The sequence below is a fragment of the Bombina bombina genome, chromosome 8, assembly GCF_027579735.1.
Source record: "Bombina bombina isolate aBomBom1 chromosome 8, aBomBom1.pri, whole genome shotgun sequence".
Lineage (NCBI taxonomy): Eukaryota > Metazoa > Chordata > Amphibia > Anura > Bombinatoridae > Bombina > Bombina bombina.
In genome coordinates, this window is record NC_069506.1 from 58,933,820 (window position 1) to 58,954,571 (window position 20,752).

Consider the following 20,752-nt stretch of genomic DNA (forward strand, 5'->3'; position numbering starts at 1 on the left):
AGGTTCATTTTTTATTTTTGTTATACTTCGTGTAATGCTCCGTTTGCCTTCGCTGCATCCCGGTGGATTCCGAAAATGGCAGGGTGGTGAAAGAATCCACTTTTGGTGGATTCTTTCACCACCCTGCCATGATGCAGCTTTGCTGCATCCAGGTGAATTCTTTTGGCTGCGCACGCAGCCAACATTCTGTTGGCTGCCTCGCGCTGCCAACATTCCATTGAGGATGCGTGCGCAACTGCCGACGGCGACGGACATTACAAACGCAATTATAGTATAGATTCCTCACTAAAGGTGTGTGTATAAAAAATGTAATATGAGGTAATAGGATGTCAAGCATTACTTCTAAGCCAAATTTTACAAGAAATATCATATTGGAGCTGTTTTTTTGTTGTTGTTTTTTTTTGTTTTCTTTACCAATGTCCAACATTTTCCAATCTATTTTTTGGGTTTCAATTTATTTCTGTCTGAGTAGGTAAAAAAAACAAAAAAAAAAAAAAAAAAAAAAACAGCCACTACTGCAGAGTATAAAATGTATGATATTTGCTAAAAAGCAAATCTCATACATTTTATACTCTGTAGCTGGTAAAAACAGTAATTGGGAACACATTAAAGGACCATGATACCCAAATGTTGAAACACTTGAAAGTGATGCAGCATTAGCTATAAAAAGCTGACTAGAAAATATCACCTGAACATCTCTATGTAAAAAAAAAAGATATTTTACCTCAAAAGTTCCTCAGTAGACACATCCCATTGTAAAGGACTTCTAAGCAGCAAATCAGTATGTCTGTCCCGGGACAGCTAAGGGGTTGAGCCTTGTGCACTCTCATGTTATTTCCCTATTCAGTTTAAGGAAGTTTACTATGAAATCTCATGAGAGTTAAGTCAAATCTCATGAGATCACAGTAAAAGAGTTCATGACCTCAGCACTGTTGATGCTGATTGGCTGCTGTTCATTTCTTCTTTTTTTTTTACCTGCAGCTGGGCAACAGTTGAGTATAACTTTTTACACAGAACTTACTCTGCTGAGCTGAAGATATTGTGAGGTAAAATATCTTCCTTTTTAACATAGAGATGCTCAGGTAACATTTTCCTGTCAGCTTTTTACAGTTATACTGCATCAGTTTCAAGTGATTTGGCATATGAGTAGTATGTCCCTTTAAGGGAAAAACAGTTTTATAGTATACTGTCCCTTTAACTAACCTTCCTGCTTTTAAACAAAGGATAACAATAAAATGAAGAAAAATTGATAATAGATGAAATTGGAAAGTTTTTTCAAAATTGTATGTTCTATCTGAATCATGAATGAGGCTTATTTGTGTATATGAACTGGCTGATTTTGTGTTTTGAAGCCATAACCTAATAAAATGGGTTGAACTTGTAGGTATAATCAGATCCCGTTACTTTATCACATTGTGTACACATACCTGCTTCTTTATCTTATATCTGTCCATAAACCAATCACCAGTACTTGAAGAGAACAATGGGGAATTAACATTTTATTACCTTATCTCTTCTATAACCCGCTGGGAGTGTAATTTATTTTACTGGCTGTGTTAACACAGCTTGGCATTGAGGCCAAAAACTTTCAGAATAGGTGGGGATACCACAGAATAAATCAACCATTTCAAATGCCAATATAAGGGTAATGGAAATACTTGTAGACAATTTAATACACTCCAGCAGGTAAAGTGGATCATTGGGAACCAATTAAAGGGGAGAAACATTTTAAGTAAACTGTCCCTTTAAGGAGGGTATCTAGTTTAGTTTTATTGGTATTCTTTTTTGAAAAGCATACATAGGTGGGCTCCGGAGCTGGGAGATACCTGCTAATTGGTGGCTGCACATATATGCCCCTTGTCATTGGCTTACCAATGTGTTAGCTCCCAGTAGTACATTACTGTTCCTTTAACAAAGGATACTAAGAGAATGAAGCAACATTGATAATAGAAGTAAATTGGAAAGATATTTAGAAATGTCATACTTCTGCTGACATGTTAATATTAAGACATTTGCCGTACAATATCTGTCACTCATAAACAAAAATGATATTAGCAAATCTGCTTTTTATAGGAAATACACTTTTTAACTGAACTTAGCAGTCACCACTAAATAAGTGGCTAGCCTGTAAGCTTATCCTGAATAAGAAATAAAAATTGGAATTTAAAAACTCAAAATAATAAATTTGACTTATTATGTGATTCAATTGGTTTACAAATTATATACACGAATTTGCACCAATTTAACAAGTAACTCTATAAAAGAGCAAGGAAATGGGTGATTATTTCCCCTTTTTAAACTGCTTAAAATAACTTGCATAGCTCTTTAACATTCTATAGAGTTATGTTTTCATTGACAGGTATCTAAAAATTTGTATTGTCCAGTTATGGGCTACAACCTCTATTGTCAAGGTTCCATAAAATGTAACAAAGATAGGTAGGGTACAGCGCTAGACCAATCCTACTATGCCTAACTATAGTAATTGTCTCCTCCCTAGACAATTCAAAAAACAAATAAGTAGAGCAATAGGTATAGAAGGCGCTCAACAGCTGTAGGATTTATAGATACGTAGTATCACCTTATACAAAATAGATAAATATTACCCTATATAAAATATCACCTTATATAAAATAGATTAATGAGCCAGTATTACTATAAAATCGCAATTTTAATAATCTAGTGAAAAAAATAAAACCAAACAATGACTAAAACACACAATTCAAATATAAGATCAATGTCTCACAATGGTTAAAAAATATATGTCATTACCAAATAAACATTCACACTATTCACTCAACATAACAATCTCTCAGAGTCCTATGACACATAACATGTGTAGCGATAATATGTTAGTATCGTAAGTGTCCAGCAGTTAATGTCTCTTATGGGGAATAAGAGACATTAACTGCTGGACACTTACGATACTAACATATTATCGCTACACATGTTATGTGTTATAGGACTCTGAGAGATTGTTATGTTGAGTGAATAGTGTGAATGTTTATTTGGTAATGACATATATTTTTTAACCATTGTGAGACATTGATCTTATATTTGAATTGTGTGTTTTAGTCATTGTTTGGTTTTATTTTTTTCACTAGATTATTAAAATTGCGATTTTATAGTAATACTGGCTCATTAATCTATTTTATATAAGGTGATATTTTATATAGGGTAATATTTATCTATTTTGTATAAGGTGATACTACGTATCTATAAATCCTACAGCTGTTGAGCGCCTTCTATACCTATTGCTCTACTTATAATGTTCCATAAAACCCATTTGTGAAACTAACATCTTACGGAAAAAAAAAAAAAAATCGCCACCACATTGCAACATGCAACTTGTGCAATTCAAGGAGATTTGTACTCGGTTGTTGTCACATGCGCAAGTTGGGAATGAAGCTTCATGACACTCAAAATAGTAGTATCTATCTAATAATGGTTTACCTCTTGGCGCATAGAAGGATTTCCACTGTGAAGGATCCAGTATCGTAAAAACTCTTACAGAACAAACTAATTAAAACACCCTGGGTAAAACATTTAACTAACATGCACAAGAGAAAACAGGAAAAAAGTAAAGAAAAACAAATCGAGCCAACCTTGTTAGCTTTGAAATAGTGAGACACGACCAGGAGACAAGATTCTTCACAAGGATAATAGTTTTTATGAATTTTGCATGCTTGGCATTAGTATATGTAAAATATCCTGACCATGCCCGTTGAACTCCCTGGAACACCCATGGTTAGTCCCTTATTCATGTTTGTGAGGTCTCTCCGAGATACCTCTCGTTCTCTCCGAGATACCTCTCATTCTCTCCGAGATACCTCTCATTCTCTCTGAGATACCTCTCGTTCTCTCTGAGATACCTCTCGTTCTCTCTGAGATACCTCTCGTTCTCTCTGAGATACCTCTCGTTCTCTCTGAGATACCTCTCGTTCTCTCTGAGATACCTCTCGTTCTCTGTGAGATACCTCTCGTTCTCTCTGAGATACCTCTCGTTCTCTCTGAGATACCTCTCGTTCTCTCCTGCAAGGCTTTTCCATAATAAAACAGAAGTATATTCCCCAAGTTGTTGCATTTGTTATTGTTTTATTAGCAAAAGGTCTTCCTTTCATTTTGGGCACTTAATACAACTGTAGATGTAAATGAAAGGATCACCCACTAATGTATCTGTAAAAAAACAAAATTTATGCTTACCTGATAAATTTATTTCTCTTGTGGTGTATCCAGTCCACGGGTTCATCCATTACTTGTGGGATATTCTCCTTCCCAACAGGAAGCTGCAAGAGGACACCCACAGCAGAGCTGTCTATATAGCTCCTCCCCTAACTGCCACCCCCAGTCATTCGACCGAAGACAAGCAAGAAAAAAGGAGAAACTATAGGGTGCAGTGGTGACTGTAGTTTAAAAATAAAAAACACCTGCCTTAAAATGACAGGGCGGGCCATGGACTGGATACACCACAAGAGAAATAAATTTATCAGGTAAGCATAAAAAATGTTCCCATTACTTGTGGGATACCAATACCAAAGCTTTAGGACACGGATGAAGGGAGGGACAAGGCAGGTGCTTAAACGGAAGGCACCACTGCCTGTAAGACCTTTCTCCCAAAAATAGCCTCCGAAGAAGCAAAAGTATCAAATTTGTAGAATTTAGAAAAAGTATGAAGCGAAGACCAAGTCGCCGCCTTGCAAATCTGTTCAACAGAGGCCTCATTTTTAAAAGCCCATGTGGAAGCCACCGCTCTAGTGGAATGAGCTGTAATTCTTTCAGGAGGCTGCTGGCCAGCAGTCTCATAAGCCAAGCGGATTAAGATTCTCAGCCAAAAAGAAAGAGAAGTTGCCGAAGCCTTTTGGCCTCTCCTCTGTCCAGAGTAGACAACAAACAAAGCAGATGTTTGACAAAAATCCTTCGTAGCTTGTAAATAAAACTTTAAAGCATGAACTACATCAAGATTGTGTAATAGACGTTCCTTCTTAGAGAAAGGATTAGGACATAATGAAGGAACAACAATCTCCTGATTGATATTCTTATTAGATACCACTTTAGGAAGAAACCCGGGTTTGGTACGTAAAACTACCTTATCTGTATGGAAAATTAGATAAGGGGAATCACACTGTAAAGCAGATAACTCCGAAACTCTTCGAGCCGAGGAGATAGCTACTAAAAACAGAACTTTCCAAGATAAAAGTTTAATATCTATGGAATGCAAAGGTTCAAACGGAACCCCTTGAAGAACTTTAAGAACTAAATTTAAACTCCATGGCGGAGCAACAAGTTTAAACACAGGCTTGATTCTAACCAAAGCCTGACAAAACGGAACCTCAGCCAGACGTTTGTGCAAAAGAATAGACAGAGCAGAAATCTGTCCCTTTAAGGAACTAGCTAACAATCCCTTCTCCAATCCCTCTTGGAGAAAGGATAATATCCTAGGAATCCTGACTTTACTCCATGAGTAACTCTTGGATTCACACCAGTGAAGATATTTACACCATATCTTATGATAGATTTTCCTGGTGACAGGCTTTGGAGCCTGAATTAAGGTATCAATGACTGATTCGGAAAAACCATGCTTTGATAGAATCAAGTGTTCAATCTCCAAGCAGTCAGACGCAGAGAAATTAGATTTGGATGTTTGAAGGGACCTTGAAGTAAAAGGTCCTGCCTTAGCGGCAGAGTCCATGGTGGAAAGGATGACATGTCCACCAGATCTGCATACCAAGTCCTGCGTGGCCACACAGGAGCTATCAAGATCACCAAAGCTCTCTCCTGCTTGATCTTGGCAATCAGACGAGGGAGCAGAGGAAACGGTGGAAACACATAAGCCAGGCTGAAGGACCAGGGCGCTGCTAGAGCATCTATCAGCGCTGCCTTGGGATCCCTGGACCTGGACCCGTAACAAGGAAGCTGGGCATTCTGACGAGACGCCATGAGATCCAGTTCTGGTTTGCCCCATAGTTGAATCAACTGGGCAAATACCTCCGGATGGAGCTCCCACTCCCCCGGATGAAAAGTCTGCCGACTTAGAAAATCCGCCTCCCTTTTCTCTACTCCTGGGATATGGATAGCTGAGAGATGGCAAGAGTGAACCTCTGCCCATAGAATTATCTTTGAAACCTCCAACATTGCCAGGGGGCTCCTTGTCCCCCCTGATGGTTGATATAGGCTACAGTCGTGATGTTGTCCGACTGAAATCTGATGAACCTGACCGCAGCTAGCTGAGGCCAAGCCTGAAGAGCACTGAATATCGCTCTTAGTTCCAGAATGTTTATTGGATGGAGGGCCTCCTCCTGAGTCCACGAACCCTGAGCCTTCAGGGAGTTCCAGACTGCACCCCAGCCCAGAAGGCTGGCATCTGTCGTTACTATAGTCCATTCTGGCCTGTGGAAACTCATTCCTCTCGACAGATGGACCTGAGATAGCCACCAGAGAAGAGAATCGCTGGTCTCTTGATCCAGATTTAGTAGAGGGGACAAATCTGTGTAATCCCCATTCCACTGATTGAGCATGCAAAGTTGCAGTGGTCTGAGATGTAGGCGGGCAAACGGAACTATGTCCATTGCCGCTACCATTAAGCCGATTACTTCCATACACTGAGCCACTGACGGACGAGAAGTGGAATAAAGAGCACGGCAGGAAGTTAGAAGCTTTGACAACCTGACCTCTGTCAGAAAATTTTTAATTTCTACTGAATCTATCAGAGTTCCTAGGAAGGAAACTCTTGTGAGAGGGGAGAGAGAACTCTTTCCTTCGTTCACCTTCCACCCGTGAGACCTCAGGAATGCCAGAACAATGTCCGTATGGGACCTGGCAATTTGAAAAGCCGGCGCCTGTATCAGAATGTCATCTAGGTAAGGGGCCACTGCTATGTCCCGCGGCCTTAGTACCACCAGAAGGGACCCTAGAACCTTCGTAAATATTCTTGGTGCTGTGGCTAACCCGAAGGGAAGAGCCACAAACTGGTAATGCCTGTCTAGGAAGGCGAACCTGAGAAACTGATGATGATCTCTGTGTATCGGAATGTGTAGATAAGCATCATTTAAGTCCACAGTAGTCATATATTGACCCTCCTGGATCATAGGTAGGATGGTTCGAATAGTCTCCATCTTGAAGGATGGGACCCTGAGAAATTTGTTTAGGATCTTTAGATCCAAGATTGGTCTGAAAGTTCCCTCTTTTTTGGGAACTATAAACAGATTTGAATAGAAGCCCTGCCTCTGTTCCTCCTTTGGAACTGGGTGGATCACTCCCATAACCAGTAGGTCTTGAACGCAACGTAAGAATGCCTCTCTCTTTATCTGGTTTGCAGATAATTGTGAGAGATGAAATCTCCCCTTTGGAGATGAAGCTTTGAAATCCAGAAGATATCCCTGGGAAACAATCTCCAGAGCCCAGGGATCCTGGACGTCTCTTGCCCAAGCCTGGGCGAAGAGAAAAAGTCTGCCCCCCACTAGATCCGGTCCCGGATCGGGGGCTACTCCTTCATGCTGTCTTAGAGGCAGCAGCAGGTTTTTTGGCCTGCTTCCCCTTGTTCCAAGCCTGGTTAGGTCTCCAGACTGGCTTGGACTGGGCAAAATTTCCCTCTTGTTTTGTAGTAGAGGAAGATGAAGCTGCACCACTCTTGAAGTTTAGAAAGGAACGAAAATTAGTCTGTTTGGTCCTTAATTTGTTGGACCTATCCTGGGGAAGGGCGTGGCCTTTTCCTCCAGTAATATCAGAAATGATCTCCTTCAGTCCAGGCCCGAATAGGGTCTGCCCTTTGAAGGGGATGTTGAGAAGTTTAGACTTTGAAGTAACGTCAGCTGACCAGGATTTAAGCCATAGCGCCCTTCGCGCCTGAATGGCAAAACCTGAATTCTTAGCCGTTAGCTTGGTTAAATGAAAAACGGCATCAGAAATAAATGAATTGGCTAACTTAAGAGCTTTAAGCCTGTCTAGGATATCATCCAACGGGGTCTCTACCTGTAGAGCCTCCTCAAGAGACTCGAACCAGAAAGCCGCTGCAGCAGTGACTGGGGCAATGCATGCAAGAGGCTGGAGAATAAAACCTTGTTGTATAAAGATTTTCTTAAGGAAACCCTCTAATTTTTTATGGAAAGCACAACTGTCCTCGACAGGGATAGTTGTACGCTTAGCTAGAGTAGAGACTGCTCCCGCCACCTTAGGGACCGTCTGCCACGAGTCCCATGTAGCGGCATCTATAGGAAACATCTTTTAAAAGCAGGAGGGGGAGAGAACGGTACACCTGGTCTATCCCATTCCTTAGTAATAATTTCTGAAAACCTCTTAGGGATTGGAAAAACGTCAGTGTAAACAGGCACTGCAAAGTATTTGTCCATTTTACACAATTTCTCTGGGACTACAATGGTGTCACAGTCATCCAGAGTCGCTAAAACCTCCCTGAGCAACAAGCGGAGGTGTTCAAGCTTAAATTTAAATGCTGTCATTTCAGAGTCAGACTGAAGTAACGCCTTCCCTGAATCAGAAATGTCACCCACAGATAGAAGCTCTCCTGCTTCGGCTTCTGCACATTGTGAGGGTATATCAGACATAGCTACTAAAGCGTCAGAGAGCTCTGTATTTGTTCTAGCCCCAGAGCTGTCTCGCTTTCCTTGTAACCCTGGCCTTTTGGACAATACCTCTGTGAGGGTATGATTCATAACTGCCGCAATATCTTGTAAGGTAAACGCATTGGACGCGCTAGATGTACTTGGCGTCACTTGAGCAGGAGTTATAGGTTCTGACACGTGGGGAGAGCTAGATGGCATAACCTCCCTTTTGTCAGTCTGAGAAACCTCTGGTGATAAATCTTTAAAAGCCATAATATGGTCTTTATAACTTATAGAAAGGTCAGTGCATTTGGTACACATTCTAAGAGGGGGTTCCACAATGGCTTCTAAACATAATGAACAAGGAGTTTCCTCTATGTCAGACATGTTTAACAGACTAGTAATGAGACCAGCAAGCTTGGAAAACACTTTAATAAATGTGAAAAAGCAATTATATAAAAACGGTACTGTGCCTTTAAGAGAAAAAAACTACCACATAAACTGCAAAACAGTGATAAAAAGTAGTAAACTCTACGAAATTTTTACAGTGTGTATAAGGGACCAAAGCAGCATTGCACCCACTTGCAAATGGATGATTAACCCCTTAGGCCCAAAAACGGATTAGAAAAACGTTAAAACCGTTAACAAACAGTCAAACACACTGCCACAGCTCTGCTGTGGCTCCTACCTGCCCTTAAACACGATTTTTGCAGGAAGAAAACCCTCTATAGAGGTCCTAGATGCCAGAGGACTCCTTCAGGGAAGCTGGATGTCTCAGTCTGAAAATCAACTGCGCATTTAGAGCGCGAAAATAGGCCCCTCCCACCATGCACTCAAAGTCAGAGGGCCTTAAAAAAGTACTCCTAGGAGTAATCTAACTAGCCATGTGGAAAACTAGGCCCCAAATAAAGATTTATCACCCTCAGAGAAAAAACGTTTTTTCTATAAACCATGCAAACGTTTTTACACTAAGTAATATGAGTATTAACATGAATATTACCCTTTTTTTCAAGCATGATCCCAGTCATTGTTAAATCACTGTATCAGGCTTACCTTAAATATACCAGGCACTGTCAGCATTTTCTAGACCTTATCATCGCTCTAGAAAAAAATATACTGAACATACCTCCTAGCAGGTAAACTGCAGACCGTCCCCGCAACTGAAGTTTTCTCTCCATACTCTTCAGTTATGTGTGAGAACAGCAATGAACCTTAGTTACAAACCGCTAAGATCATCAAACCTCCAGGCAGAATTCTTCTTCCAATTTCTGCCTGAGAGTAAAACAGTACAACGCCGGTACCGTTTAAAAATAACAAACTCTTGATTGAAGGTAAAAACGACACTAAGTCGCCACATCTCTCTTGATACTTCCTTTCTTGTCGAGAGCTGCAAGAGAATGACTGGGGGTGGCAGTTAGGGGAGGAGCTATATAGACAGCTCTGCTGTGGGTGTCCTCTTGCAGCTTCCTGTTGGGAAGGATAATATCCCACAAGTAATGGATGAATCCGTGGACTGGATACACCTTTACAAGAGAAATATATAGGTAAATCGATGCTTAGTAAATATGGAACACTATCTCGCATTCACAATGAAGCTTCCTGGAAAACTCATGAGCCTTTATGAAACTAGTTCTATCTGTTGTTTCTGGTTATTTTTTTCTTTACCAATTTGCAAAAGTAAAAAAAAAGATTTATACTAGAAATTGAAAACATACTAATTATTAGACTTTCAAACCATTCATCAATCAAGAATATTGAAACTTTAAATGAAAACTAAGTGTAATACATAAAACGTTTCCTATTGAAACTATATATACTCCTGGCACTTACTTCCGGTAGAATTGGAAGAACGCCTCTGTACGTAGTTGGAGACTGAGCTTTCAGCTGGTAAGGGAGGAGGGGGCGGTGGGTAACACAGGTTGTCTGGGAGGGGAGGAGGAACAGGAGGAGTGGGTATATTTCCTAATGGTTTCTTGTCGGTAACGTTGCCATTGTGCACATTTTCATTTGACAGCAGAGATCCCTTGAAGAAAAAAAAAAAGAAAAAAAGTAAAATACACATTTGTGATAGGTCACAACAGATGTATACGGGCATACAGATATATACACATACATACACATATGTTCATACACAGACATACACATATATACACATAAGTACATACACATATATACACATAAGTACATACACATATATACACATAAGTACATACACATATATACACATATGTACATACAAATATATACACATATGTACATACACATATATACACATATATACACATAAGTACATACACATAAATACACACATAAGTACATACACATATATACACATAAATACACATATGTACATACACACACACAAATATAACTTTGTGATAGGTCAAAACAGATGTATACGGGCATACACATATATACACATATTGTTCAGAAGAAAAGGGTTTTAGTGATGTGAGCTACACTTAGGTGTAGGCCACACTGGAGGCGCAAAGAATATATTACCACCTGTACGAGATAAGCTGCTGGAGTGAACGGAGAAGTATGGTCACGCTACCCTTACAGGTGAACAGACCGTGTTAGTATAAAGCAAAACAAAGAGTTGTTCACTTCACAGCGCTGATCTCACAATATATAGTGTACTGTTTCAATACACCTAATGTAACAAAAATGATTGCATGAATGTATTGAACAATAATTCCTAAAAAGCGCACATTGCTACAATGTATATATACACTAGATAGGAAATGACCCGTCTAATTTAAATATTAACAACTGTTATTTCAATATTGCGGTTGATAATGAAGAGAGAATATATAGTTCCCAAATATGTTGATCGAGTCTTAAATAAGCAAGGGTGTTCTATCTTCAAAAATGAACGTTCAGCAATGCAGACATAGAATTACAACAATCCCAAATGGTTTCACAGGCTACTCACAATGGGTGACCTCAATCATATGAGGTAAGGAACGGGTGTTGTTGATGTGTCGGCCCGAGGACAGGTTTTAAAACCAGTGGTTTATCTGTATCATGACAGTTTAATTTTGACTTTAATGTCCCTTTAAAGCAACATGTGCAAATGAAAACTAAAATACTTGGGAAATCATTAAGAGAAAGGCAACCAATTCCTTCCAACGCTGGCATATACAGACCCCCCATTCTTCAATAGGAAACCTGATAATCTTAAAATATCACTTTACTTCTGACAACATCTCTTGAGCACAACGACCCCCTTGCATACACAGTTATAGTTATCAAAGAAACATAGAACGGCTGCTGACAACAACATTGGAGAACCCGGGAAGTGGAGAGAATTGAAATAAACTACGCTCTGTGGCTCCAACTGACAAACAGAAAATCTATCCGGAACAACGCACAGGATCACAAGCTTGCTACTAGAGGATCAGTGCTGGGGCCTGACGCATCAACAACGCCCGTTCCTTACCTCATATGATTGAGGTCACCCATTGTGAGTAGCCTGTGAAACCATTTGGGATTGTTGTAATTCTATGTCTGCATTGCTGAACGTTCATTTTTGAAGATAGAACACCCTTGCTTATTTAAGACTCGATCAACATATTTGGGAACTATATATTCTCTCTTCATTATCCACCGCAATATTGAAATAACAGTTGTTAATATTTAAATTAGACGGGTCATTTCCTATCTAGTGTATATATACATTGTAGCAATGTGCGCTTTTTAGGAATTATTGTTCAATACATTCATGCAATCATTTTTGTTACATTAGGTGTATTGAAACAGTACACTATATATTGTGAGATCAGCGCTGTTAAGTGAACAACTCTTTGTTTTGATATATACACATATGTTCATACACACAGACAAATACACACACATACATACATAGGGCTCCATTTATCAAGCAGCAGTTGCTGCAAGTTCGACTGAAATGAAAGTTAAAAAGTGTCTGTACATCATTTAAAAAGCAGATGGAAATCCTCCCGATCTGATTGTGATGATTGACAGCCCCTGCTAGTGGCTGATTCGCTGCCGGTGAGCAGGGGTGGCATTGCACAAGCATTTCTGGAGAAATGCTTGTGCAATGTTGAATGCGGACATCATATGTTGTCTGCCTGCAGCGATGTCCAGCGGACATGATTGACTACAGTCGTTAAATAGAGCCCATAGACACCTCTGTGCCCGTCTCAGTCCAATTCCTTATCATGTACTATATCCCTTTAAATCACTGATAAATCATGTTTTATAAATAAAAAAAACATACATATTACAATACAGTTAATATGTACAGATGTGTGTGAAATGCTTTAGTTTAACATATTAGTTATGTGTTTTGTTATACTTTTATTCTAGCGCTAACACTTTACTTCAGGCGTCCAGGTGCGCATAATTTTTCAGCAATATTGCTTGCTTGCCACACATTACTCACCTCTGCTGTGACCAATTAAATGGAAACTAAACCCAATTTTTTCTTTAATGATTCAGATAGAGCAAGCAAGATGATGATTGCCAGCTACAAATATGCTTCTTGTCATTGGCTCAGCAGATGTGTTTAGCTAGTTCCCAGAAGTTTATTGCCCCTCTGCAGATACTTTAACTATGTGTTTAACCCCCTTGCAGTGATTAAACACACAGTTATATACAAGCAATAGAGAAATAATAAAATGTCCTAACACACTAGAGAATTTACTGTTTGCACTTTTCTGTCCCTTTATTAATCCCTTGCACCATTTGGACATATGTGTTACGTCACAAAGTACATTGCCCAGCATACTGTATTGACGTAGTACCTACGTCCAACACAGAGTCGCATACAGAGACTGCAGCTGGGGGAAGAATGCATCTCCCTTATCATTTGAAGCCAGTTTGACTGTCTGTGTCACTCTTTGTAATGATTCTCTGTTGGTGCCGAGTGGGAGGGAGGTGGGGTTCCTCAGCAGAGGAAGGGGGAGGGAGGGGTGGGGTTCCCTACACTACAGCAAAAATGTAAGTCCAGGGAGAGGGATGGGGCCCTACACTATGAAACAAAATCGGGGGAGGGGGGCAATATATGACAGAATTTTTTTTTTTTAAATAAATAGAAAAAGGAGTAATTGCTTACAGTCAGACTGGCTGCCAGTGACAAATAGGGTGATGGGCAGTGAGAGGGGGGAGGGAAAGAGTTGTTGGGGGGGATCAGGGAGGTGGGAGGGTGAGGAGGGACCCCTAAACTACAGAAATAAATAAGCACATAAAAAAAGAAAAGAAAAAAAAAGCCCTAAACTGCATACTGGCAGACTGGTGGTAACCACTGTGTGTGTGTGTGTGTGTGTGGGGGGGGGGGATTGTTTGGGAGGGATCATGTAGGAATCGGGGGGTGGGAGGTGTCAGATTGGAGGGTATTCTCTACACTACATCACAAATTAACCTACCAAGCTAACTAATCAACCCCTTCACTGCTGGGAATTTCAGAAGTGTGGTGTGCAGTTGCAATTAGCGGCCTTCTAATTGCCAAAAAACAATGTCAAAGCCCTGTATGTCTGCTGTTTCTGAAAAAAGGGGACACCAGAGAAGCTTTTACAACCATTTGTGTTATGATTGCAGTAGTTGTAAATAATTTCAGTGAGAAAGCCAAAGCATGCAAAAAAGTTATTTTTTTTTTTATATGATTGTATCTGGTAGCCAAATAGTGGCATGAAATACACCAAAATAGGCCAAGATCAATACCTTTGGTTATCTACTTTCAAAATATATATAGTTTTCATGGGTAAATAAAAAAAAAAAAGGTTTAAACTGAGTGATAGCGAAAATGCTAAAACTTCTCTGGTACTTTGGGCAAGTTTTTCTTTGAAATTCCTGGTAGTTAAATGTTTGGAATGAAGTGTTTGGAATTATAAACTATGAAGACAAACCCCAATATAAAAAGAGTCAATAAGATATTTAGGTAATAATTTATTTTAAAATATGCATACAAGTATTAAAAATAAAATAAAAAGTAAGTAACTGGAAGTGGAGGACAATAAAAAGGTATTAATTGCAGAAACCATCTGAGTGTATTTAGCATATACACCTGCTAATGGTGTAACTATTTGGCTGCAATTGTGTAGCTATCAAAACAGCAATAGCTGACCCCTCTAAACATACATAATTATAAATATATGGTAAAATGTTAGGGAATGGAGGAAGTCTCTATTTTTCCCTTGGGACCAGTGGTTTCTAGATGTGCCATTAGCCAGAATGTGTCCAATTTTGAAGAGACATGATGATAAAACCCAATTCATGATTCAGATAGTGCATGTAATTTTAAATAACTTTTCAATTTACTTATATTTTCTATTTTGCTTTATTCTCTTTGTATCCTTTGTTGAAAAGCATACCTAGGTAGCCTCAGGAGCAGCACTGTGCTACTGGAAGCTAGCTGCTGATTGGCGGCTGCACATATATGCCTCTTGTCAATGGCTCATCAGATGTGTTCAGTTCCCAGTAGTGCTTTGCTGCTCCTTCAACAAAGAATACCAAGAGAATGAAGCAAATCTGATAGTAGAAGTAAACTGGAAAGTTGTTTAAAACTGCATGCTCTGTCTGAATCATGAAAAAAATTGATTTCATGTCCTTTAAGTACTTTTGGTATTAACACCTCTTGCTTTAGTAAATTGCCTTAAAGGGACAGTCTAGTCTAAATTAAACTTTCATGATTCAGATAGGGCATGCAATTTAAAAAAAAACACATTTGCTTTTGTTCTCTTGGTATTCTTGTTGAAAACTAAACCTAGGTAGGCTGATATGCTAATTTCTAAGCCCTTAAAGGGCATTCTTATCTGAATGTATGTTAGACAACATTGTGCTTACTCCCGTGGAGTTATTTATGAGTCAGCACTGATTGGCTAAAATGCAAGTCTGTCAAAAGAACTGAAATAAGGGGGCAGTTTGCAGAGGCTAAGATGCAAAGTAATCACAGAGGTAACTGTGCTGGTTATGCAAAACTGGGGAATGGGTAATAAAGGGATTATCTGTCCCTTTAACCGACTATATGACTTGCAGCATTTTAGGGAAATCCTAGGAAACATGAGACGAGCACGTAAAAGCCAATTATACTTAATAAGCACAAATTGTTTGAGAGGACCAGATGGAAAGGATGTCATTAAACCTATCAACCTGTAATCCTATTGCATGCAGATATTAACACACCCATCATTCTCCCATACATCAGACCTTATTGGGATAGGATAAGGAAAGGTTCTATTAAAATGTATAAAATGTATACAACCACTGTACTCAAAATTGTACTATCATGATATGAATAAGCAGCATTTCAGTATGTCGATTATTTATTTAACCTATAAAAATGAAGGTAAAAGGTGTATAAACTGAAATTAATGTAGCCTTTAAGGGACATGAAACCCATTTTTTTTCTTTCATGATTCAGATAGAGAAAACAAGTTGAAACAAAGTTCCAATTTATTTTTATTTTATTTTATCTAATTTGCTTCATTCTTTTGGTACCCTTTGTTGAAAAAACAGCAATTCACATGGGCGAGCCAATAACACGAGGCATATATGTGCAGCTACCAATCAGCACCTCCTAGGCCTACCTAGGTATGCTTTTCAACAAAGGATACCAACAGAACATTGGTGGAGAGGAAAGTGCCTGTGCATGCCAGACAAGAATCATTTCGGTTATTTAGAATACATATTTGTAATACCCTTATTTTAGATTAAATAAAACAACTAATAACAATGTCCCTTTAAAACTTGGTGTCTATATATTAGCACCAAAAATATGTGTGGTGAGAATGGTACAAATCTATTTACACTGACTGACTCTACATTTTTTAGCAGAACAGAACCGGTTCTGTTCTTCTACTGTTAGTTCTGCACCTTAGTTCACTGCTTTTCCGTTTTTTTGCACCCTGCCTGTGTACTCTGAAAGTTAGCCAATCAGTGCTGTCTCCTAGGTAACTCCATGGGCATAAGCTCAATGTTATCTATATGGCACACATGAACTAACACCCTCTAGTTGTGAATTTTAAAAAAAATTCATTTAGATAAGAGGCGGCCTTCAAGGACTAAGAAATTAGCATATGAGCCTACCTTGGTTTATTATTATTATTATTATTATTATCAGGTATTTGTAGAGCGCCAATAGATTCGACAGCGCTATAAACATACGTATACAAAATAACATTTATAGGGATCAAATGGGTAAAGGGCCCTGCCGAGAGTTGCACTGTTGTAGTCGGCTCTTATGAAGGTGACCTACAAACAGCTGGGCTCATAGGCTTTCATGCCAAGAGGTTTAAGGGGATAGAAATGGAGTTAGGAAAGGTTAGTGTAGTGTAGGTTGTATGCATCCCTGAATAATGCTTGAAGCTTTCAAAACTAGGGCAGAGACTTGTGGAGCGAGGCAGAGAATTCCGTAAGATAGGAGCCAGTCAGGAGAAGTCTTGTAAACGGGAATGTGAGAGGTAACAAGAGAGCGACGTGTAAAGAAGATGAGCCTGACAGAGGAATTCATTATGGATTGTAAAGGAGCTAGGCGGCAGCTAGGGAGACCAGAGAGGACGGAGTTGCAGTAGTTGAGGTGGGAAAGGATGTAGATTAAAATCTTAGTTGTGTCTTGTGTAAGGAAATGTCTAATTTTAGAGATGTTTTTAAGGTGGAAGCAGCAGGCTTTAGCCAAGGACTGAATGTGAGGATTGAAAGAAAGATCTGAGTCAAGTGTGACCCCAAGACATCGGGCATGTGGGGTAGGGGTAATGATGGAGTTATCAACAGTTAACGAGAAATGGTGGGTGGAAATTTTGGAAGAAGGGGGGGAAATAAGAAGCTCAGTTTTGGAGAGATTTAGCTTAAGGTAGTGAGAGGACATCCAAGATGAGATATGAGAAAGACAGTTAGTGACACAGGTTAGCAAGGAATGAGATAGGTCTGATGAAGAGAGGTAGATTTGGGACTTTATTAAGGAACCTAATGAATGATGTGTAGATTGAGAAGAGAAGGGGACAGAGGACAGAGCTATGTGGTACCCCAACAGAAAGTTGTCACGGGGCAGAGGATGCCCCAGAGAAGCCTACAATAAAGGTACGGTTAGACAAATAGGAAGAGAACCACAAGAGAGCTGTGTCGCAAATGCCGAAGGATTGGAAGGTTTGGAGCAAAAGAGGGTGGTCGACAGTATCAAAGGCTGCAGACAGATCAAGGAAGAGAAGCAGAGAGAAGTGGCCTTTGGATTTTGCTGTAAGTAGGTCGTTGGTAAACTTAACAATTGCTGTCTCTGTGGACTGATGGGGGCGAAATCCAGATTGCAGTGAATCAAGGAGGGAGTTTAATGTAAGGAACTGGGATAGACGTGCATATACGTGCTTTTCAAGAAGCTTTGAGGCAAGAGGTAATAGGGAAATAGGACAGTAGTTAGATGGGGAGGTTGAAGAAAATATTAGATGAAAAATATTCATGCTTTGCTTGATCATCAATGGTTACTATGCATCCAATATTTTTTAAATCACCCAATCATGGATCAATACCCAAGCAGAAAACTTTTCAGTTTAATTAGCAAATTGTTAATGTTTAAAATATAAATATTTATTACAAAACAATTATAAGGATAAAACACCCACATAAGTATACTATATCATTTGAGACTTTACGCCCCCCTTAAAAAAAGGGGTTTGTCAAAAATGTTTTACGTTGTCTTTGATATGCTCTACTGTATTACAGCCTTTTTGATTGGTTCAGGTGGCCGTGGGGGACTCATACAACTAGATAGAGACCAATTGCTCTCTACACATTCACTAAGACCAGGGCTTTTAGAACAATGTGTGTTCTAAAAATCTGCATACCTACAAGTACAAGGATCTTTAAACTGTGTGCATATGAACATAGTGTCCAGTACCTTTTGCTGAATAATTTAAAGAAAAAAAAGAGACCTGGTCAAAACCATATTGAGTTATAATACTGCCACTAAAATTACCGTAGCAATTCAAAATGTTTGATACGCTACACCTCATTTTTAAATGTCATCATCTAATAAGTATTAGGGTATAGGGTTAGATTCTGGCATGACTTATGGGAACATTTCATGCTTGCTAGAATGCTTTGCACCATATCAGCGAAAAATGTATTCAACAAATGGGCTAAATCAACTTGAAGGGACAATCAGAAAGAGAAAAAGGGGCGCCTCATAGTGTTTTCTGTATATATAACAAAAACAGAAGAACTGTATAAAATGTCACTCACAAGTGTGTTGGCACCTGTCCTGTAATAGGTGCAAAAAACCAGACTGACACTTAAACAAGCAGGATCACTTGTGCAAATTTGCCCCGCAAGTGCTGCGGAGCAGCTTTCGCTGCTTTGTACTTGGAGCCCTTTAAAAATCTTTTTCCACTGTACCAAAGAGGTTTCCTTATCGTTTAAAATGAATTTATTGTTAATAATTAAAATGTGTCATTTAACTCATTAATATTTTGTGCATGCAGAGACAGTTGTAGAGATTGCAATGCCCTTTACAAAATTAACATGGTGCCCTTTGGTATAACTATTCTATAAGGTTTAATTCATTGGCCGTTCGTTTTGTTGGAATCTCTGAATGTTAGTGATAACATCAGTAACTAGTAAGGAATATTGCAGTGCATATCAGCCAAGGTTTTTTTTCTCTTTTAGGTGGTGAACATTACTATTGGACTTGCAAGGCCATCACCTATGTGAGACCATAGATGGATGCCTAACTGACCTTCTGGACAAGTCTCCACAAGAAAAATAAGACATTGCTTTGGTAACAATTTATACTCACCTCCTCACTGTGCGCCATATTTCTATTCTCTGAGGATTCAGAGGGGTTCTGGCCTAGATACTTATAGTAATCTCCAGTACTAGGTTGTTTATTGAAGTTTCTAGACTTCCTGCAGGAGTCCACCCTTCGAAGCCCTTCAGGACTATTTTCACGTGAAGGCAGCTACAAAAAATAAAAACAAGGATGTAAAATACAAAATGCACAAAACAATTTACAATGTGTAAGGAAAGCACGTAACTAATCGCTATGGATTTATGCTTATTCAACAATTCCTATACTCGTTCGTTACCTCTTTAAGAAATAGCCCTTCAAGGAAGTCATTTAACTTCTGAGATTAACACCACTATGGTTATTAAAGGGTCATGAAACACAAATTTTTTCTTTCACGATTTAAATAGAGCATGTCCTTTTAAACAACTTTCCAATTTACTTCTGTCATCTAATTTGTTTTGTTCGGCTGATATCCTTTGTTGAAAAGGATTATTATTATCATTTATTTGTAGAGCACCAACAGATTCCGCAGCGCTAAGGATACCTGAGTAGACTCAGAAGCTGCTGATTGGTGGCTGCACATTTATACCTCATCTTATTGGCTCACCCAGTGCTTTCCACTAGCTACCAGTAGTGCATTGTTGCTTCTTCAACAAAGGATACCAAAAGAAGGAAACAAATTAGATAATAGAAGTATATTGGAAAATGGTTTAAAATTACAGTATATTCTCCATTTGAATCATGAAAGAAAACTTTTGGGTTTTGTGACCATTTAAATTCAGAATTGATTTAAATAGTAAAATTATTTGAATCTTATTCTATGTCATTTTGCTATTTTTATTTATTTATTTTTTAGCTTTATGGTATTGTTTTGTAACACAGCTACTGCATTTTCTGTTTAACAAGAGTGATATACTTTCATTTATGGGCTGTTTTTTTTTTTTTACTTTAAAGGGGTATGAACATCAACATTAAAGTTACTTTGCTCACTTGGTATCCTTTGTTAAAAACATATCTAGGCAGGTTTATGAGCAGTAATGTGCTACTGGGTGCTAAATGGTGATTGGTGGATAAGCACATATCTTCTAATTGGCTCACCAAATGTGTTCCCATAGCTCCCAGGAGTGTGCTGCTACTCTGGAGCTGACTTTAAAGGGACAGTCTACTTGAAAATGTCTATGGTTTAAAAAGATAGATAATGCCCTTATTACCCATTCCCGGCCTTGCATAACCAACACTGTTATATTAATAAACGTTTTACCTCTGTGATTATCGTGAATCTAAGGCTCTGAAGACTGCCCCCTTATCTCAGTGGTTTTTACAGACTTGCATTTTAGCCAATCATTGTGCTCATCACTCCCATGGAGTTATTTATGAGTCAGCAATGTTATCTATATGAAACACATGAACTAGCACTGTTTAGCTGTGAAAAGCTAATCAAATTCAATGAGATAAGAGGTAG

At 39.0% G+C, this 20,752-nt stretch overlaps 1 protein-coding gene across 2 annotated transcripts in view; it reads right to left on the minus strand.

Moving 5' to 3' along the window:
• The window catches only part of ESPN (espin), a 556,807-nt gene that overhangs the window by 125,425 nt on the left and 410,630 nt on the right, over window positions 1–20,752 (minus strand). For both annotated transcript variants that reach the window (XM_053690388.1, XM_053690389.1), the window contains exons 8-9: window positions 19,300–19,461; window positions 10,383–10,575 (exon numbers count right to left, since the gene is read on the minus strand). In XM_053690388.1, coding sequence (XP_053546363.1) covers window positions 10,383–10,575; window positions 19,300–19,461 — 355 coding nt within the window. The remainder of the gene's footprint in view (window positions 1–10,382; window positions 10,576–19,299; window positions 19,462–20,752) is intronic.